The sequence below is a fragment of the Epinephelus fuscoguttatus genome, linkage group LG21 (assembly GCF_011397635.1).
Source record: "Epinephelus fuscoguttatus linkage group LG21, E.fuscoguttatus.final_Chr_v1".
NCBI lineage: Eukaryota > Metazoa > Chordata > Actinopteri > Perciformes > Serranidae > Epinephelus > Epinephelus fuscoguttatus.
In genome coordinates, this window is record NC_064772.1 from 29,814,207 (window position 1) to 29,832,909 (window position 18,703).

The 18,703-nt window shown below is 40.8% G+C and overlaps 3 protein-coding genes and 1 non-coding gene across 4 annotated transcripts; all 4 read right to left on the minus strand.

Moving 5' to 3' along the window:
- Positions 1 to 66: 66 nt before the first annotated feature.
- On the minus strand, positions 67 to 3,768 carry LOC125881826 (regulator of G protein signaling 9 binding protein). Its single transcript, XM_049565195.1, has 3 exons — positions 3,604 to 3,768; positions 2,303 to 2,609; positions 67 to 478 (listed from the first exon to the last, which is right to left on the minus strand). Exons 1-3 carry the CDS (start codon positions 3,697 to 3,699, stop codon positions 102 to 104), a joined length of 780 nt encoding a protein of 259 aa, XP_049421152.1. The 5' UTR covers positions 3,700 to 3,768; the 3' UTR covers positions 67 to 101.
- A 969-nt stretch (positions 3,769 to 4,737) lies between these two features.
- Positions 4,738 to 14,103, minus strand: zgc:56231 (uncharacterized protein LOC406257 homolog). Its single transcript, XM_049565077.1, has 18 exons — positions 13,735 to 14,103; positions 13,453 to 13,548; positions 13,246 to 13,365; positions 12,975 to 13,113; positions 12,709 to 12,893; positions 12,506 to 12,599; positions 12,089 to 12,265; positions 11,857 to 11,968; positions 11,702 to 11,764; positions 10,582 to 10,728; positions 10,326 to 10,491; positions 10,060 to 10,239; positions 9,114 to 9,253; positions 8,787 to 8,952; positions 5,668 to 5,788; positions 5,396 to 5,466; positions 5,178 to 5,297; positions 4,738 to 5,059 (listed from the first exon to the last, which is right to left on the minus strand). The coding sequence occupies exons 1-18, from the start codon at positions 13,840 to 13,842 to the stop codon at positions 4,823 to 4,825; spliced, it is 2,442 nt and encodes an 813-aa protein (XP_049421034.1). The 5' UTR covers positions 13,843 to 14,103; the 3' UTR covers positions 4,738 to 4,822.
- A 1,602-nt stretch (positions 14,104 to 15,705) lies between these two features.
- On the minus strand, positions 15,706 to 18,479 carry rps20 (ribosomal protein S20). Its single transcript, XM_049565726.1, has 4 exons — positions 18,321 to 18,479; positions 17,146 to 17,245; positions 16,889 to 16,962; positions 15,706 to 15,926 (listed from the first exon to the last, which is right to left on the minus strand). The coding sequence occupies exons 1-4, from the start codon at positions 18,321 to 18,323 to the stop codon at positions 15,744 to 15,746; spliced, it is 360 nt and encodes a 119-aa protein (XP_049421683.1). The 5' UTR covers positions 18,324 to 18,479; the 3' UTR covers positions 15,706 to 15,743.
- Positions 17,032 to 17,100, minus strand: LOC125882310 (small nucleolar RNA U54). The gene has a single exon (XR_007448327.1). It is a non-coding gene; the product is annotated as a small nucleolar RNA U54 (small nucleolar RNA).
- Positions 18,480 to 18,703: the final 224 nt, after the last annotated feature.

Sequence of the window (18,703 nt, forward strand, 5' to 3'; positions counted from 1 at the left end):
TCTTATGGAAATAGTGTGTAAAGATAAAACTACTGTAGTTTTACTGGAGCCTTACTGAGGCTATAAAGAAAAAAATAAGTTGAGTGTATTAAGGTTTTTGCTCACGAGAAAAAGAAAACACAGACAGATAAAGTGGCTCCCACCAAAACAACAGCAAACAGCAATAAGAGCACAAAGATTTGACTGCGCTGGCAAAGAGGCTGATGTCCAGGCTGCTCCTCGTCCACTGAGAGCAGACCCAGAGAGGCGCTGTCGGTGCTGCTGAGCGGCTCTGCATACTGTGGCCCATGGGGCTCCACCATCCAGCGCAACACGTTGACTTTCATCTCCATGTCATCGATCATGTGGTTAATATGGCTGATCTCCTGCTCCATGGTGCAGCGCTCCTGGCTCTCCAGCCCATCAGGGAGGTTTGGGCTCTGAGCTTGGTTCAGGTCTGGTAGACTGAGTGCCCGGGCTGCAACTTCAGTGCCTCCTCCTGCATCACCAAAATTAAAAGTGGTGAAATAGTTTCACTTTTCAGTCAGTCAAACATGATTGGACTGGTTTTGATGCTGTAAAAAAACAATGCAACCTAATATAACAGTCCTGTAATTAATCCAGTCCAGTCAAAGGAAGAACATTTGTTGGCAGTGTACATTTATGCAAATCACGAATAGGTTACATCTGACGTGGTGTATGAACTGGCTTTGTCATTGGGAGGTGGAGGTGATTGTGAATGGCATGTCACCTGAGCAAGACACCTGTCAAGCTGTAGACCACTGCAGGCCACTCTTCCAGACAACAAACGGCAAAATCACTTGTGATTTAGCTAGTCATTGTTGTTTTTTCTGTGGCTTTTTAGGCATCAAACATGGATGTTATGCAGTGACATGTCCCTATGTTTCCAGTAGCTTTTTAGGCCCCAAGGATGGGTATTTTGTAGTGACCAATCGTTGTGTTTCTAGCAGCTTTTTGGACACCAAATGTGGGTGTAATGTAGTGACATGTTGCTATGTTTCCAGCTGATTTTTAGGCATCAAACATGGGTGCAACATGTCCCTTTGCTTCCTGTAGCTTTTTAGGCACCACGTATAGGTGTTTAATAGCAACACGTCACTATGTTTCCAGGGGCTTTTTAGACACAAAATGTAGGTGTTATCTAGCAACAGGTTGCTGTGTCTCCAGCAGGTATTAAGGCGCCAACTGTGGGTGTTACACAGCAGCACGTCCCTGTGCTTCCACTGGCTTTTTAGGCACTAAACATAGGTGTTATGCAGCAGCACGTCCCTGTGTTACCAATAGGGATTGTGGCATGAAAAGTGGTTGTTTTTTCAACAGAGACACCACTGCTTTTACAGTGGGAATTGTGCCCCCAAAACCTGGTATGTCAAGCTAAAACATGATCTTTTCCTAACCATAATTAAATGTTTTTTGTGCCTAAACCTAGCCGCACATTAACCACAGTGTTGTTGAAACGTACCTGCTACTGTACATAATAATATGCAAATGTAACAAATTCATGGTTTGCAGAAACATACAATCAACCTATTTCTTTTTTTGGCGAATGGATTTATAAATCATATCTTCATGAAGATGTTCACGTGTTTCTACCATTTTCTATCATTCATATCAATGAGGTTGAATAATAGAGATCAGTGTATAATGCAATATAGTCCAACAACACCACAAAGCACATCCTCAAAAATGACCATACTCATCCCTTTAAAATAGTCTCAAGAAAAATTGGAACATTATAATCTTCATAAAGGTAGGATTTATTGCATGACTGTTATTAGTCTGCATCAGTTGTAGCTAGGTGTATTTATCAAAGTGTATATAACCATATGTTGACAAAATCTGACCTATTGTTACTAATTGTTTTTCTATGGAAAGTCTAATGCCTGCTCAAAAAGCACCCATGAAATCAATATAAGAATTGCATAATTATGATGTTAGATGAACACTTTCATATCAGACTGTTCACACATTTATGTAGAATCAAATACATATTCAAGAGGTTTGTATCAGCTACTTACATGTATGTGTTTCCCCCCAAATATTACAGTGCATGGGGGGATATCACTGCAAGATACACAAATAATCTTGTTGCCACTCATTATCATCTCAATGAATCACGAAAAGAGTTACTATAAAGAACTATATTGTGGATTACTATAATATGTGTTGTAATTACCTATAAAGTTTTCATACTGGATGCTCAACTAAGATTTCATTTTAATTATTTACCTGATGTGCTTCCCTTGACTTATCTACCTCTACTATTTGCATTAACAAAAAGAGAGGCAGGGCTATAATTTACCTTGTAGGCCAGTTTGCACCAGGGTATTAGTGTTAGCCAGAGAGACGATGTCCCCTATGTTGAAAACTTTACACATATCAACATGTAGGAGCTCTAAGCTGGAGGAGAAGGCCACCCAGAGGAGCTCCATCTCCTTGCGCTGCTCCTCAGGCAGGCTCTTGTTTCGGAGATGTGAGGTGAGATGACTACAGATGGCCATGGCCAACGTTTGGGCCTTCTCTCGTGTTTGTCGCAGCTCATCCCGGAGCTGCAAGCTGTCTGTGCACCCACCAACACATGAGGCCAAGTGCCGATAACATGCCACCACCTGTATGGGGAAAAGAAATAAAAAAGATTTAATCAACTAATATTGTAACTGCAAGCCTTGAGTAAAAAATGTTTTATTAATAGACGTAAGCTTAGTCCTGGAGGATTAGCAGGTGTGGTTTCAATGAAAAATATTACAATTAATCCCATTACCATTGATCTATTTCTAGATAAGCCAAAGCAACCTTGTCCGCACAGAGCATGGGTAGATGAGAAGGGAGCACGACAATGACAACAACATATGCTATATTGTTTATATTACTTGTGTACTGTATGTATTAATTGACATTTAGAACTTTCCATATGTTGTTAGTACATGACTTAAACCTGCATATCAAACAAATACTAAGTCAGTATTGAGCAAAATGTGATTGTAAACTACCACTGTGTCACTGTGCAAAACATATGACATCATATAAATTAATTAAAAGAGATTTACAGCTACATTTTTATAGTAAACTATAGTTAAAACTGCTTCCCATCAGCCAAAATGCCAGGCATGGCCATGGCATTATCTAACACAGATACTGGACCAGTTACAAAGATGCAGTGGACCAAGAAATTCTTTTCAGTGAGAGTGCTTTTTTAGCCACGGGGGAGAAAAACAGGATGCTTAGATGTCTTGTGTATGTTTAGTCTGTGAAATATTAACACAAGGGTTAAAAAGGGTTAAAAAATGATGTAATTATTGCTGATGCAATATATATTCAACTTTTTGTAACACTTTAATTCAATATTTAACTTTCATTTTGTAAACAATTCACAAGTAACAAACATTTGCTGAGAAAATTACTGTGTAAGAATGCTTAAATCAATCTCAAAGGTGTTTTATGACATTACATTTTTTAAAAATGTATTACATGGCAACCTGCATCTGCTTATTCAACTGTAAAATCAACAACAAAGTTTAACTACAGTACAGCAGAATTGCACCACTACATTCTGTATGTCGGTCACACCATCAATAAAAACTGTTAACACACACAGCAGCTTACCTTTATCAAAGAATCCACCTGAGCCTTTCCATCAACCAAAGCCTTATCTGTGCCAACTGTGCAATCATCGCCGACTTTGTTATTTACAAGTGGCATGAGGATGACTTGTCCAGAGTCTCAGACTCTGCCACAGCAGGCAAGATTTCAGCCCAGCTGCCCTTCACTTCTCTGGCTGCCCCTGCTCCTCTTCCTCCCCTGGAAGATGCTTCATTCAATGGCCGATGGTTGAGATGGACTCAGTCCCAGAGCCGCATGATGCGCTGCAATATTCCACTCCAATGAAGAAATTGCAATTACAGGTGCTAAGCATGCTTTGGAGGCTGAGAAATGTCCCGCAGAGAGCCAGAAGTGGGAAAGTCTGGGGGGAAAAGGGTAATAAATTGATAGAAGTCTTAAGTAAGGTGCTAATCCTGTGATTGACCCCTTTGCACTGACGCAGGTCAAGACGAACAGCTAATCTCATTAACTATCACTGAGACCAGAGAGAGAGAAGAGCAGCTGGCTGTCTCCACTACAATGGCCCTTTCACTAACTGAGAGGAGGCTGTGTTCTATTACATCACACACACACCACACACGATATACCTCATTTACTCAACTGTAAAGGTAAAAATGCTACAAAACAGATGCTTTATAAGCATGAAGGAAATATTACTTGTCTTATATTGTATTGCGGAAGAATGAACAGATTTTGCTGATAAAGGGACAAATAAGCAAATGAAATAGTGATGCACTTAAGAATTTTAAATTGTACATGGGTTCTTTGTCCTGTCAGCATCCTTTATGGTTTACCGTCCCTCGGGCTGTAGGTAATGGATGGCCTCATTTAACCAGGTTGATATGTCTCAGTGTGTTCAAAGCATGAACTCTCTGGCGTGATGTTTCTATAGCGGTGTATGTATGCATGTATAACACGGTTTCTATGTGGAAATGCACATTATAAGAAATGAAACCACACATGCGTATGCTGTGGTCATGACATGACATCATACCAGTGGTGCTTTGAGTAGAAGTCACAATAACTGGAGGAAGTGATGATGTCAAAGAGCAGATAAATGGAATTAATGCTGATAAGTTTGAGCAATTTAATTTTATTAAAACAAACAAATATATAAAGAAACATATTCGACCTGAATAAAATAATGAAACACTCTTGCCGTTTCTTTTCCCCTGTACCCTAAAACTGTCCATACGTTTTAAAAATCTCTTGGCTTGGCTTTTTAGTGGTGTACATTCCTAAGTGTTTTCCTGAGCGTTCGGCTGGTTGCTCCCTTCCGTGGAGACGTCACCGCCTCCCTGATGTTGGCAAGCAGGCCTCGCTTGGTTTTGGGCTGCACAGGAGACTTCTGGGAGAGCTTGGCAAGTTCTGTCTTTAGCGAGGAAATCTCCCTGTCCTTGTCAGCAATCTCCCTGTCCTTCTCAACATTCTGCCGCAGGATGGCCTCCATAGATTTTGTCTTAATGGGAACAAAAAAGAACAGACATTCAAACGATTGTTTTATTTGTGCCATTTGAGGTTGTTTTTCATTATTTATGTGCCGCCCACTTATGTACCCCGACTTTGAATCCCCTCACCTGATCATCAGTCTTCTTCTGCAGAGTCTCCAACTCAGCCGACTTTTCCAGGAAGTCATCTCTGAACTGCTGAAGTGTTTTATTAAGCTCCATCAGCCTTTTCTCCAAGGACAAAATCAGCTGAACCAAACAAATGTAAAAAAATCAGCAAGTGATCACATGACTAGACTGGGACGATATTTAATTGAGATACATGACAAAAATGTTCTCCTTGTTACCTGTTGTTTATCCTCACACATCCTCTCGATGGCACATTTTTCTTTGTAAAGCCATTTCAATCGATCATCCCCTGTGGAAAAAAAGTGGTATTTAATGCCCTTACAACAAAAATGGTTGGGAATTTGCTTTGGAGAGCTCAGTAAAAGACAGACAGCGTATTTATATCATAAATAAATAAATAAATAAATACAGAACCACTCATTGATCCCCAAGGGCTGTTCCTGCCAAAAGAAGATGCTAAGCTATATGTATGAATCGACCGTATGCTAACCTGCTGCTTCGGTCCCTTTAGATGGCTGAGTCTGGCACGACTGGTCCACCGCTGGAGCTGCACACACTCCTCTGATACTTGACTTTAAGGTCTCCAACTCTGACACTTTACGTTTCAGGACCTACACAGTTGGTGAGAGACAACATGTAAGGTTTCATTGATGACCCAAAAATCTGAGATTTCTGATGGCATAACGAGACAAAACCTGATTACTATGAAGCCATTGTGACTATTTGCAATTTAACAACTGAATAAAGCTATGGAAGTTTGAACAGTGTATGACTGCATAACATTTCTGTTAACTTAGAATTGAAACGGACAAGTTTTGTGCTTTAACTCATTATTAATAGGTCCAGTGTCTAGGATTTAGGGCAGGGGTAGGCAACCTGTGGCTCCGGAGCCACATGTGGCTCTTTAGCCCCTGTCCAGTGGCTCCTTGAGCCTTTGAGAAAAGAAGTCTATGGAAATTCATTCTATGAATCCAAATGTTGCTGAACCTCGATAGCAGTGGCTGGTTAGCTATGGATGCCAAATCCAAAAAAGTAAATTGAATAAAATAGAGAATGTAGTAGTGCGTGGACAGATTTGTTTGCTCTCAGTGCCAGCTCTGCAAAATTTAAGTACCAGATAATTATTAATAGTGCCCTGCACAGTGGCCACCTTGTGGTAAAACATATTAACAAATGCTTATTTAGACCATAAGTATACGCTAATTTAGACTTAATAGGCTATTTACCTTGATTATAAGGCTCAAACATGTATTGCGGCTCCACACAGATTTTTTCAAATTATTTTTGGTCAAAAATGACTCTTTTAATGGCAAAGGTTGCAGACCCCTGATTTAGAGGAATGTATTGGTAGACATGGAATATTGTACAATACATATGTTTTTGTTTAGTGTATAATCACCCATTTCTACAGTAGCCCAGTATGGACAAGCCAAACACTGGCTCTAGACAGGGCCCCACCGTGGCATGAGCAACAGAAAAACGATTTCTTTTTAACATGAAACTGCTTATTCAGTGTTTTTACTGGTTTAAATCACCTGGTCCATTTGTTTTAGAGAGGAAGAGACCTCTGGGAATAACTCGGCTCCAAGTACAAACCTCCTAAACAATGAACACTGAAGGAATTCTAACCTAGAGAAGTTTCAGCTGGTTGCAATCTGCAATCCCTACTACTAGATGCCACTACATCTTACACACTGTTCCTTTAAGTAAATGTTGATTGTACAGTGTAAAGGCTTTAGAGTAATAACACCATCTGGGTTTTTAGATTAGTTAAATATGAGCATCGCTTTCAGTGTTTGATTCTGATTGCAACTGAAATGAAGGCTTGATTTATGGCACAAAGGAAGTGCAGGAAGGAAGCCTTTTTGTTTTTTCTTCTGGTACGTATACTCAGTGACCAAAGAGTATCAATATAAGTTATTTGCAGTAACTATCCCCAGTAGCAGAAATGGCAGATGGCAAAACAAGGGAAGCTGAAACTGTGTGGAAACTGTGGTAGTTGTTAGGCTCTGAGGAAAACAAAATCTGGTTGTTTTTGTGACAGTGACACTAACATAGATGAATTACTAAATGGGTCTGCCGGGCACTGGCCCAGGGGCCCAAAATGTCAGGGACACCCTGGGCTTCACCTGCAAAATGTCACTCAAATTAACAGGTGCAAACCAGGAAGGGACTCAAAATGGCCTTAAAGGGATAGTGCACCCAAAAATGACAATCCAGCCATTATCTACTCACCCTCATGCTGAGGAATGCTCTGGTGAAGTTTTAGTGTCCTCACATCCCTTGCGGAGATTGGCGGGGGGAGCGGCTAGCACAACTAATGGCTGACGGCGCCCCAGACTAACGTCCAAGAACACAAAATTGAAGCCACAAAATATCTCCAACATGCTCATCCGTGGTGATCCAAGTGTCCTGAAGCTGCAACAAAAAACGTCAACGTCAAAAACGTCATATGAACTCTGTTTTTAGCCTCACTGTAGCCTGTAGCTCTGACTGCTTCTCTGTGCTCCATGTGCACGCTTGCGCGAGACCAGCGAAGCATGAACTTTGCTCACCCATGTTTACATCACGTGACACGTGCACCGCAGGGAGAGACAACGGTAACCACGGAGCTAAAAGATAATTTGCACTACGGTCTTTTAGCAAAGGACAGCCCAACATGTCTGAAGACTTTGAAATTGAGGAGGAACAGCATTTCTTTGTTGAGCCATATTTGTTTGAGCCCGAGTACATGGACGCGGAACTCAGGCTCCTGGACGAAGCAGCCGCCGCAGCTCATGAGCCTAACCCTCAGCCAGCCGCAGAATACCGGAGTCAAGCACTGGAAACCTGGTGGTGTAGTTGTTTCAAATGCAAAGCAATGCCAACGGATGAGGAAAGTCTTTGCTGCTCAGACTGGGAATTGGCGATGCCTGCACTTGAGAATCTGGACATCAGTACTAACGAGACTGCTGCTCTTCAGAGATCACCGATCACCCTGAGCGCGCACACGTGAGCGCGGAGCACAGAGAAGCAGTCAGAGCTACAGGCTACAGTGAGGCTAAAAACAGAGTTCAAATGACGTTTTTTGAAACAACTTTTTATGTTGCAGCTTCAGGACACTTGGATCACTACGGATGAGCATGTTGGAGATAATTTGTGGTTTCAATTTTGTGTGCTTGGATGCTAGCCGCTCTGCCCGCCGATCTCCCCAAGGGATGTGAGGACTCTAAAACTTCACCAGGGCCTCCGCCGGCATATGGGTGAGTAGATAATGGCTGAATTTTCAATTTGGGTGCACTATCCCTTTAAGGAGATGCAAAGCAACTGCAAAGAGATACAAAATAACAACAAAAATGGGCAAAACAACCACCAAATGACTATAAAGAAACATTTAATGACCAAAAAAGACACAAAACTACCTCAAAGAGATACAAAAGCACAAAAAGATGCCTGAGAACTGCAGAGAAACATAAAGCAACAACAAAAAAAGAGGCAAAACTGCCACAATGAGATATGCCTTTTGCACAACTTAGCCCAGGGGCCCTCGGGTACCAACAATAACACCACTTGAAAATGTTAGGTGGGCGAGTTTTTCTTGACCTGGTAACAGCTGATTTAATGACATACCTCCACTTTCTCCTGTTCGGCAATGAACTCATCCAGAGGTACGTAGTCATCTTCCAGATTGTTCATAGCACTCTGGTAGGCATGCTCTTTGATAGCATCCTTGTACATCTCAAAAGTGTTCTCCAGCTTCTCTTGGTAGCTCTCCTTCAGCTCTTCTATCTGTCGACTAAACATTTAAAGCAAACCTCATCCAACAAGTCTGGTTACATCTTTAACAAGAGATTACGTAAGCAGAATGTTGCTGAAATGACTGCTGATCTGTTGGCATACAATACCAGAGATTCATTACCAGCCTTCCTCTGCAGATGACAAGGAAAAGTAACCTACCTGCGGAGTTCTTCACTCTCCATGAGCTGCTGTAACATGGCATCTCCCATTTCCTTCCGGATCTCCATTTCCTGAACCAGGTTTCTTCGTCGCTCAGCCAGGAGTTTTGTTCGTAGGTTTTCAATCATACTCACAAGCTCCTAGAAGAGTAGAACATTTACTGGAGATCCACACAGTGTATCTTGTAATGACTGAAGGTTAAATATTTAAATAGTTAATAAGTTAACTATTGTATTTGATTAGTAAAAACTACCACTTATCAAATCTGAATAAGTGAATAAATGGAGTCTAGAGCCCTGTGAGCATGAGGTTGTATTTAAGCGTAACTATGCTGAATGCTAAAAAATGAATGTCAACATGTTCACAATGACAATGCCAACATGCTGATATCAAGCAGGTAATATTACATTCACCATCTTAGTATGGGGTGTTAGCTCACTAATGTTTGCTAATGATCGCTACACATGAAGTACAGTTGGTGCAGATGCAATGTTAGTTTTGTGTATTTGGTCAAATTAAAATTTTGACCTGAAAATGGAGCTAGATGAAGCTGGCATCGGGACTTCTATGTTGGAGAGACGTTAGATTTTGGTTGGACTGAAACTTAGTTTACGATATTTTAAATGTCTAATGGCATTAGAGCGTTAACATTATGATGTTTTGCAGGCGTTGGGTTTTGGGCTCCACACCTCACAACCAAATGTCGTTATTCTACTTCAAGATGATGTTGGGATGTTTGGAAAATGTTGGATTTAACTTTAACAGCACAACATAAACAAAATATTAACATCATTTGTCATCAGTATTCTACATCAGATTAACGTTGGCATTAGACACAGTCCCAATTTTGACGTCACATCCTAAATTTTTACCACATATTGTCTAACAACATTGTTGGCCATGTATTAAAACCGTGTTTGAATGTGATACGGAGCAGTAGTTGTACATTCTGTGGCAGCAAAGTCATGTCTCCCTCATCTTCCTCATCAAGCAGCTCCTCCTCAGACAGGTAGCTCTCCAGGGCCTGGCTGTCAATCACCCCATTCCTCAACAAAGGTTTGCCATCATGGCCGACCAAACAAGGAGCCAGAGATTCCAGAGGCTTATCTGGGATCACCTGCACAACCTACAAACAGCACGGTAAGATTAGTGGTGTTTGAGACGCAGCTGATTGTCACGCTGCCTCTCACCCCATTATGTATTCAGACTAACCTGCTTTGCAACAGCAGAGAATTTCATAACGTGGAGAGTCTCGTCATAGGTGGAAGCACACTGGTTAATGTTCACAATCATCGACGCTCGTCCTTTGCCACAGAAAAAAGCCTGAAAGAGCTTGGTGAGCTTACTCTCTCTGAAAGGAATGTAGCTGCTCTTCATTCTGACAAACAACACAGACAAAAAAGACTTCAACAATGCAAACTTGCTCTCCTTTTAAATCAACACCTGACACATTTGGAAGAAACTGTACCGGTCAGTCTGATTGTTGCGAAGGGCAGTGATGCACTTCCCCAGAATGAGCAGGGAGTTGTTTATGTTCCCTGCCTCCTTCAGCCTCTCTCCAAACGTCTTGGTTTTGTTGCATCGTTCTGAGCCAGCCAGGTCACACAGAGAAAACCTGAGAAGCACAAATCAATTTAGAATCAGTTATTTTCTGTATCACAGCATCTTTCATGATGCTATCAGAGTGGTTATTCAAGCACAAACTTCTGAGCAGTAAGGGCCTCCTCTTTGCATTTTTCAACTTAAAATTTATGCTTTCCTTTTCAGTTGCTAATGAACACCCTTTGAGCTCCGTTCTTGGTTAGAGAGATGCTGCATGAATTACATTTGTTATTATCATCACGACTGCATTATGCACCATATTGGCACCATCTTCAAGCATTTCGCAGTGATGCACAAATACACACCTGGACATTTAAACAAGGAGTTGTAGATGTGCTTCTCTAATGCACACACATTGACATGATTTAAGATTAGCTGATACTCTCAAGTTTATATTTTCACTGGCAAATGTTGCTTGTCTTTGTGTTTGGTTACATTTTTGATTGAAAAAAAGGGGCAGTTCACCCCTAAATCAAAAATACATATTTTCCCTTTTACCTGTTGTGTGATTTATTAATCTAAATTGTTTTGGTGTGCATTGCTGAGTGTTGGAGATATGAACTGTAGAGGTGTATGCCCTCTCTTTAAAATATGGAACAAGATGGCAGCAGTGTCTCTTTCCAGAGATCATGACCAGGTTACTCAAAATAATCTACAGATTTTGCTGGGAGCAGTGTCAGTTAGGGACCATTTTCTAACTTTGTTGGACACTGTCTCCCATAAGTGATGATCCAACAAGTTGCCAGAGTAAGCATGGAGCCCACACTGTAACTAACTGCACTCCCTGAAGAAATATTATCATATTTTTTGAAAAATGAAAGTGATTCCAGAGAGAAGCAGACAGAGGGGTCTACAGTCTGTGTTTGAAGGATATATCCAGGATGTCAAACTGACTCAGCAGCAACAACAGGTTCAAAAGACAAAGATATGATACATTATGAATTCAGTTCTTTCGTGTTTTTAGATCATAATTTAATGATACTTACTCTGAGATCCTTTTAACTGTACTGCCATCGATCTTCAGTAACTTCATAGTGAATATACTGTGGCTGTTAAAAAAAAAAAAGAAGCAGAAGCTGGAGTGAATTTTGGAAACAGAAAATGACACCAAGTAAAGAATGTGATGAAATGAAACATTTACCTTCTGCTCGATGACTGGTTCATCTTTGTGGCTGCAGCACTTCTGTTTTTGTTTCCGAACTGCAGTAGCTTAGAGGCCTCACCCAGGGTCTGGATGTTAATCCACCTGAGATCTGAAATTATTTAAAACGCACCTTGTTCTTTAAATCAATTTTAAGCTTTTAAGCGACATAAAGGCTTTTGCTGGTATGTTTCTACCAGCTTAGGAAGACATGATGAAGTTACACTCACACCTTTGACATAAGCATTTCCAGCACCGTCGTCACACACTCGCAGAGCAGCACGTTTCTTGGACTTGGAGCACAGCGAAGGTTGAAGCAGATCATACACACACTCATTGTAGATTTCAAAGAATGCCACCCATAATGCAAACTGGCTGCTGCCTGCTTCTGTTGGGTTGCTTGCCAACACTAAAAAGGAGAATACGGAGAGGCCAGTGAAAGCCAAAGAATGAAACAGAAACATCTGAGCAAGAAGTGGTATCAGGTATAATGACATCATTACAGGTCACTCACTCCTCTTGCCTGAAATCCTGCAGTGACAGTTTATCACTTCCCTAAATGAGCGCACACTAGGGATTACTGCAAGCATAAACTGCTTTTAAGATGCAAGATGATGTGTGTTCAATGTGTAGAATCAGTGAGGGTTACCGGTTTGATCGTAGGACAAAGAGGAGGATGAGAGGCCGCCAGTGGAACAGGACAGGGACTCTGAACCTCCACTGGCTCTGAGGGGATCGAACTCCTACATGGGAGCAAAGACACATGCATGTTATGGTATTAATTTAAAACTCTTAGCAATATTTTCTGGAAAAGCCTGAGGAAACTTCTCAAATTGGATAGAATTCTCTCGCCTCTTTGACTGAAGCAATAATGGCAGCTTTAATGCTTCTCTCCTGCTTGACTTGGTCAGGATCAAGACACTGTGCATCGTTCCTGAGGTAGGGTTTCAGGTCCATCCCCTCATACTGACGGCCTCCGATGTAGTGGAAGGTGGCGTCCAGCACTTGAGGAAGTATTCCTGGCTCTTTTGGAGTTCCTTAAACATGTCACGACATATTTAAGACTTGCAGAAGAATGACGCTGACTAATGCTTATTCAAATGTTTGTCCATCTTTACCTTGGATTGTGTAAGTTTTCCCAGCATTGGTTACACCGTAGCTGAATATCAGCGCATTCTTCCCATCCAGGAAATCAGACATTTGGCTTTTGACAGTGTCCTCAAACAGCTCAGACTGTGTCTTTTCTGGTCCGAAAATCTAAAAAGCCAACAGAAAGAGTGGTTGGTGCCTGTCTAAAATGCCACTAAGCTCAAAATGTTTTAGGAATGAATGTGTACCAGGACTTCTTACATGTTTAAGCATATACGACTTATTTCAAATGTAGCAGACCTGTGAGAAGGAGAATTTGTGGAATGACATGCCGACGCCCTTCTCACTGCTCTTCATGGTGGCAGAACCCTTTGGTGCATTCAGTGTCACCATCTGACTGTTTTCAATCACTACACAGTCCTGAGGGGGGAAAAAAAACACTGGTCACATTTATTGTCAAGATTATTATTAGCTACTGAATGACACCTTTCATATCCAGTACTGTACCTGATCCTCATTGTCGGAGAGCTCTTCTTTAGAGAAGGGCCTGACTCTGAGGTAAACTCTCATGGTCTGCTGCTCTGCACCACCTGCTTGTTCAGTCTAAAAAACACAGAAGACAATTAGACTAAACCTCAGTGCAGATTTTGCTCAAGATAATCTGCACAGGTATCCTTTGCCAGATTACTAAAAATCATGACACAATTAATCTATTTTGGGAGTACCAAATGAAAGAGAATCTGAACTTTGTTACTGTTTGTTGAAAATAAAAAGGGAATAAAACATTACCTGCTGGGTTGAGCTACTGCCCCGAGGACCATTACATGTCAAGTCCATGTCAACAGGCTCCATATTGATGCTGTCTTCACTGGTCAGATCGATAACTGTACTCATCATGAGGCAACTCCAAAATGTCTACAAACTCGTGTGCTAATTCACAAGACACACTAAGAAAATCGATACTCTGAACAAATGAAGGCTTAACAGCTCCTGACTATTTGAATTACAATTCACAAGAAATTCTGTCTTTAAAAATTACTTATTTCATCCACATGTAGGTCTGCTAATGTTCCTCCACTGCAAATCAAGAAGGAGCTTGTAATCGGCTGTGATTAAAAGCAGGTGTGAAGTCAAGCAGATCAACAGGAACAGCCACCCAGCTTAGAGGACTCAGGCTTTACTAAGTGAAGCTTAATAGTGATATGTCAAAGGATAATCTGAGAATCAGTCTCTGCAGTATTGACCAAAGATTTGTTTTCTACAAAAAAGGAAATGAAGACCTTAGTTTTATTAATTAATATACCCCTAGAAAAATAGATACAGCACATCCTTCCTCTTAGTTAAATGTATAAGCAATAAAATGCACCCTTGTTTGAGTCCATAAAATCAGAGGTCTCATTTTTAGACATGACATACACACAAAAGGAGGCCTGAAAGATGCGTACGCCACCTCCCATGCAAAAGTTGTGATCTATAAAGACAGATTTGATGGGAGAAACTTTGACCTCTGCTAACATTTTGTAGACAGGATATTGGCGAAGCAGATGGCGAGGTGGGAGCCTGATTGTAGACTGTTGAATATTGATTGGCGGACGCCATTATTGGCTTTTATATGTACGTACAGTTTTTAGTATGGATCCTATGCAGTATTTTACAAATGAGACCGCTGGTGTTTTGCTGCTTCAGTCTTACATGTCACCTTATGGTGGCTACAGCGAGGTATGGCTTTCAAACTGACATTACTACCTCAGTTTCCTGACTTGTGGTGATATTACTTCAGCATTCACTATTATCTTGTAATTGTCGCTTGGGGACACTGTGACTGTAACTGACTTTTTAATGTCAGTTAATTCAGTGTGTTTGATTAAGAGTGACAGAAATGCAAACAAAATTAAATGTGTCCTTTCCTCTTGGGTTAGAGCAAAGTGTGCAAGTAAGGCTGTGTTTGGGGCACTTATTTTACAGAGACAAACGTAAACTGGTTTTGGAAAAGCTTCAGAATAGTCTAGTCAGGCGGCTGTGGCTCAGGAGGTAGTGCAGGTCATTCACTGATCGGAATAATAGCAGTTTGAATCCCAGCTCATCCAGTCTGCATGTCGAAGTATCCTTTAGCAAGATGCTGAACCCGATTGCTCCCATTGGAGTAGCAGGTGGCACCTTGTTTAGTAGCCTCAGCCATCAGTGTATGAATGTGACTCGTAATGTAAAAAGCGCTTTGAGTGGTCTGAAGACTCTAAAAGCGTTATACAAATGTACTTTTGTAATGTACTTTTCCTTAGCTCCGCAGTCTGCATTCAAAGACTATAGAGATTGTGTTTGTCAGATGTCCACTAACATCTCTACTTTGTGACTGTCTGGAAATAGTACTGTAGATCCAAGTATTAAGCTGTTCCCAGTAAAAGGACTTGTCTCTGGTATAAATCAATGAACTAAGTCACCGACTTAACTAGCATTTGCTTATCCATTTATCATAAGTTGAACATGTTAGTTATGAATCTTACAGCCAGGATATATTCTCAAATACTGGGTGAACTAACTTTGCCCAGAAAACGCCTTTTCATCTTTCTATAGGCTTAATTATCAAGGGGTCATGTTGAACGGTGATTGAAAAAGATGTTTGGATCAGTAGCATCTTTGTCACTTCATTAAAACCCATACTTTAGTATGTCATTTGTAAAAGATATTTCCTCGACTCCCTTTACAGTGTAAAAATGTTCTGTGCTTCAGACATTCAGAGCCCATCCAATAACACCACATCAGTTTCCTTATTCATTTCTTTATTGAATCATCTGCACTGTTTATGCGTCTGCGATGGTAACTTCAACCTCAACACCTGGTTCGATGCTGATGGAGGTGATCTGCTTGACGATTTCAGATGGGCTGTGCAGATCAATTAGACGCTTGTGGATCCTCATCTGGAAGCGATCCCAGGTTTTGGATCCTTCACCACAGGGGGTCTTTCTGGTGGTGATGCGCAGAGTCTGGAGGGGGCAGAAAGATGATTTTAGCTTGACTGAAATAATAAGAATCCAGAATACCACATCTAAAAAAGTAGGAGTTCTAAATTCACTGTATTCATACCATCCCTGTGCAGTATAGAAGTTAGGGTGTAGTATTTGCTCATTCTCACATTCACTTCTATTATAGCCTGAATGAAGAGCCAAATTCAAGCGTGTCTGTTCGGCTTTGTACTCACAGGTCACAGTTCTCCTTTCTTTAACTTTGAGAAAGGTCAATAAAAACACTGCCACACTGTCAGAAATGTTGAAATTCACACCACCATTCTAGCTTGATAACTTTGATCAGCATTTATGACTTGCATCAGAAAGGTGACATGTTACCATTTTACAGAACACAGTGCAGTGCAGAGAAATTTCAGTGACTGAAGTGACTGTTTAGTGACTCCTATACAGCCTGGCAAAGCTCTGAAAAGAAATTGAGGTTTTACAAGGAGAGAAGTGTGCATATGCTTTGACTTTACTTTAAATAAATCTTTTGACTTTTGTTATACTAACAAAGCCTGATTGCTACATCTGATTTGTTGCCATTTATAAATAGCATCGAATTTAAGTTGGTAGAACAAATGGAGGGAGAAGCAGGTACAAAAGTTAGGTTAATCATTTGTAAGAAACATGGCAGACACATAAAATAAGTCATACTAAGTTTAATCTGTGTTAAACATTTTGTGAATGTCCACGCTGGCTTTGTTCAAAAGTCTTTGAACACACCAGAATTAGATTTTTTGGTTTTGTTTGAGTAAGAAAAATGTCAGTAAAGTCCACTTAAATATTAAAATTGGCGTGCATAATGAGTGCCCGTCTGTCCCTATCCTCAGACACCAACACATGGCAGATGACACTCACCAATGTACATTACAACAGTAAATCCATGTCTTATACCAATGGGGTAAAGGGAAAAAAAATGCCGTCATGTACTTCAGTACCTTGGTAGGCATGCGGACAGGTCCCTTCACCTTCAGGTTCTTCTCCTTAGCCCCACGGATCAAGTCTGCGCAGACTGAGGATGATAAAAAACAAATCTTTAAAAACAAAAGCAACAGGCAATCACTTCATAATACTTTTAAAGCCATGGCTCAGAATAGCGTATTTCCAGTCTTCACTGTTTGTCAGATGGAATTTGTATCCTCATAGCTCAAGTCAATGTTCCACTCCATACATGGCCTGTTGTGAGTTTAGTTACCTTTCTCCAGAGATTTGACATTGCGGCTGGTGAGGGTGATGCGGATGCGGTGAATGGCGACCTCAGTCTCAACGGGTGCCTTGCCAGTGTCCTTGAAAGCCTGCATGTGTAGAGACAAAAGTTATAGAAGCACTAAATCTGACACTGATAATGTTCATAGGATTTTAGATAACATGGGACTGCAGCAGACGTTTGCAAGGACGACATATTGGTGGGTCCAGCAGAGTTGGTGGCGTAAGTACTGTCTTTTGTATTGGCCTACATCACCTACATCTATGTACAGTTTCATTAAAAAAAACTGGACATATAAGATTCAGTTACTGAACATTATCTGAAATTTAGAGAGGTAAAACCACAATGACTATTAAATTTTGGGAATTGGTGCCAATCGTTCAGATTTGAAAACTGAAGATAGGTTTTCCCCCCAAATAGTTTAGGGCTTTAAAACACACACTGATAGTGGATATTTACATGCAGCGCGTAAACGCAGCACCAGCTAACTAGCACGTGGGGCGCCTAATATTGACAAACTACGCTCTATCAAAAATAAGTGCTTCAGCATATCTAACACTGTCTACATTTATATATGGATATATTCCCAAGTTAATTTCTCCACTTAATTTATCAAAGAAGTCAAATAAATGGCGCGTAAGCTGGCTAACGTCAGCTAATGTTGGACAACTGACGATCGTTGTCCCGGTGCTCGTCTTCAAAATATAGCAAATTACGACAACTACTGTCTGAGAGGAAATTATCCTGACATTCCATAAACTTCCAAAGTCATTCAAAATTCGCGTCCGTCTGAACTTCTACAAATAACTCACGTTAGGGGACTTTATGCAAGACAAGTTCGTAGGAACAAGAGCAAACAAATGCTGCTGTTTCACTTGTAAGTATGCCGATTAATAAAGTTTATCATAACGAGTTGGGGAATGTGGTATTTCGTGTACTGATGGGCTTATTACTTCATGTATACATTCATTATTATTAAAGAGTCCATTTTGTGAACGATTCTTGGCGGGACATGCAAGTATAGCGACATAAGCAGTCGGAGCTAACATTAGCCTACGGACTCCGAATAATTTCGGTGTCCAGCTTAAGCTATGAAATTACAAAATAACTACAAAATGGATTTCGCAAATGAGAAAAAAGAGTTGTGTTTACACAACACATACCATTTTGATTATTCCTGACCGACTTATTCGGAAGAAATTCAAGCGAACAGCGGTGAGCCAGGAACGGGTGCCACCAACGTGGTTAGCTCCTGAGGAAAAGGGTGAGCAGAGGGCCGTTTCCTGAATATGTACTGTTCATCCGGGTTTCTGTTCTTCTTCGTGGGTGTTTTAAGATAACTTATAACCAACAGCGGCATCTAGTGGCTGGACTGTTGGATTTAATGCAGCGTTGTAGTTGTTAACTGCGACCACTGAGGGGCAGGCTCATCTCTTTGGAACTGCCACTCTTCACCAGAATTTTATACTGACACACTTAAATATCTTTTCTTTGAAAGAAATTATAGCAAATATAAATGAATATTGTATTTCTGCTGGCCAATGGA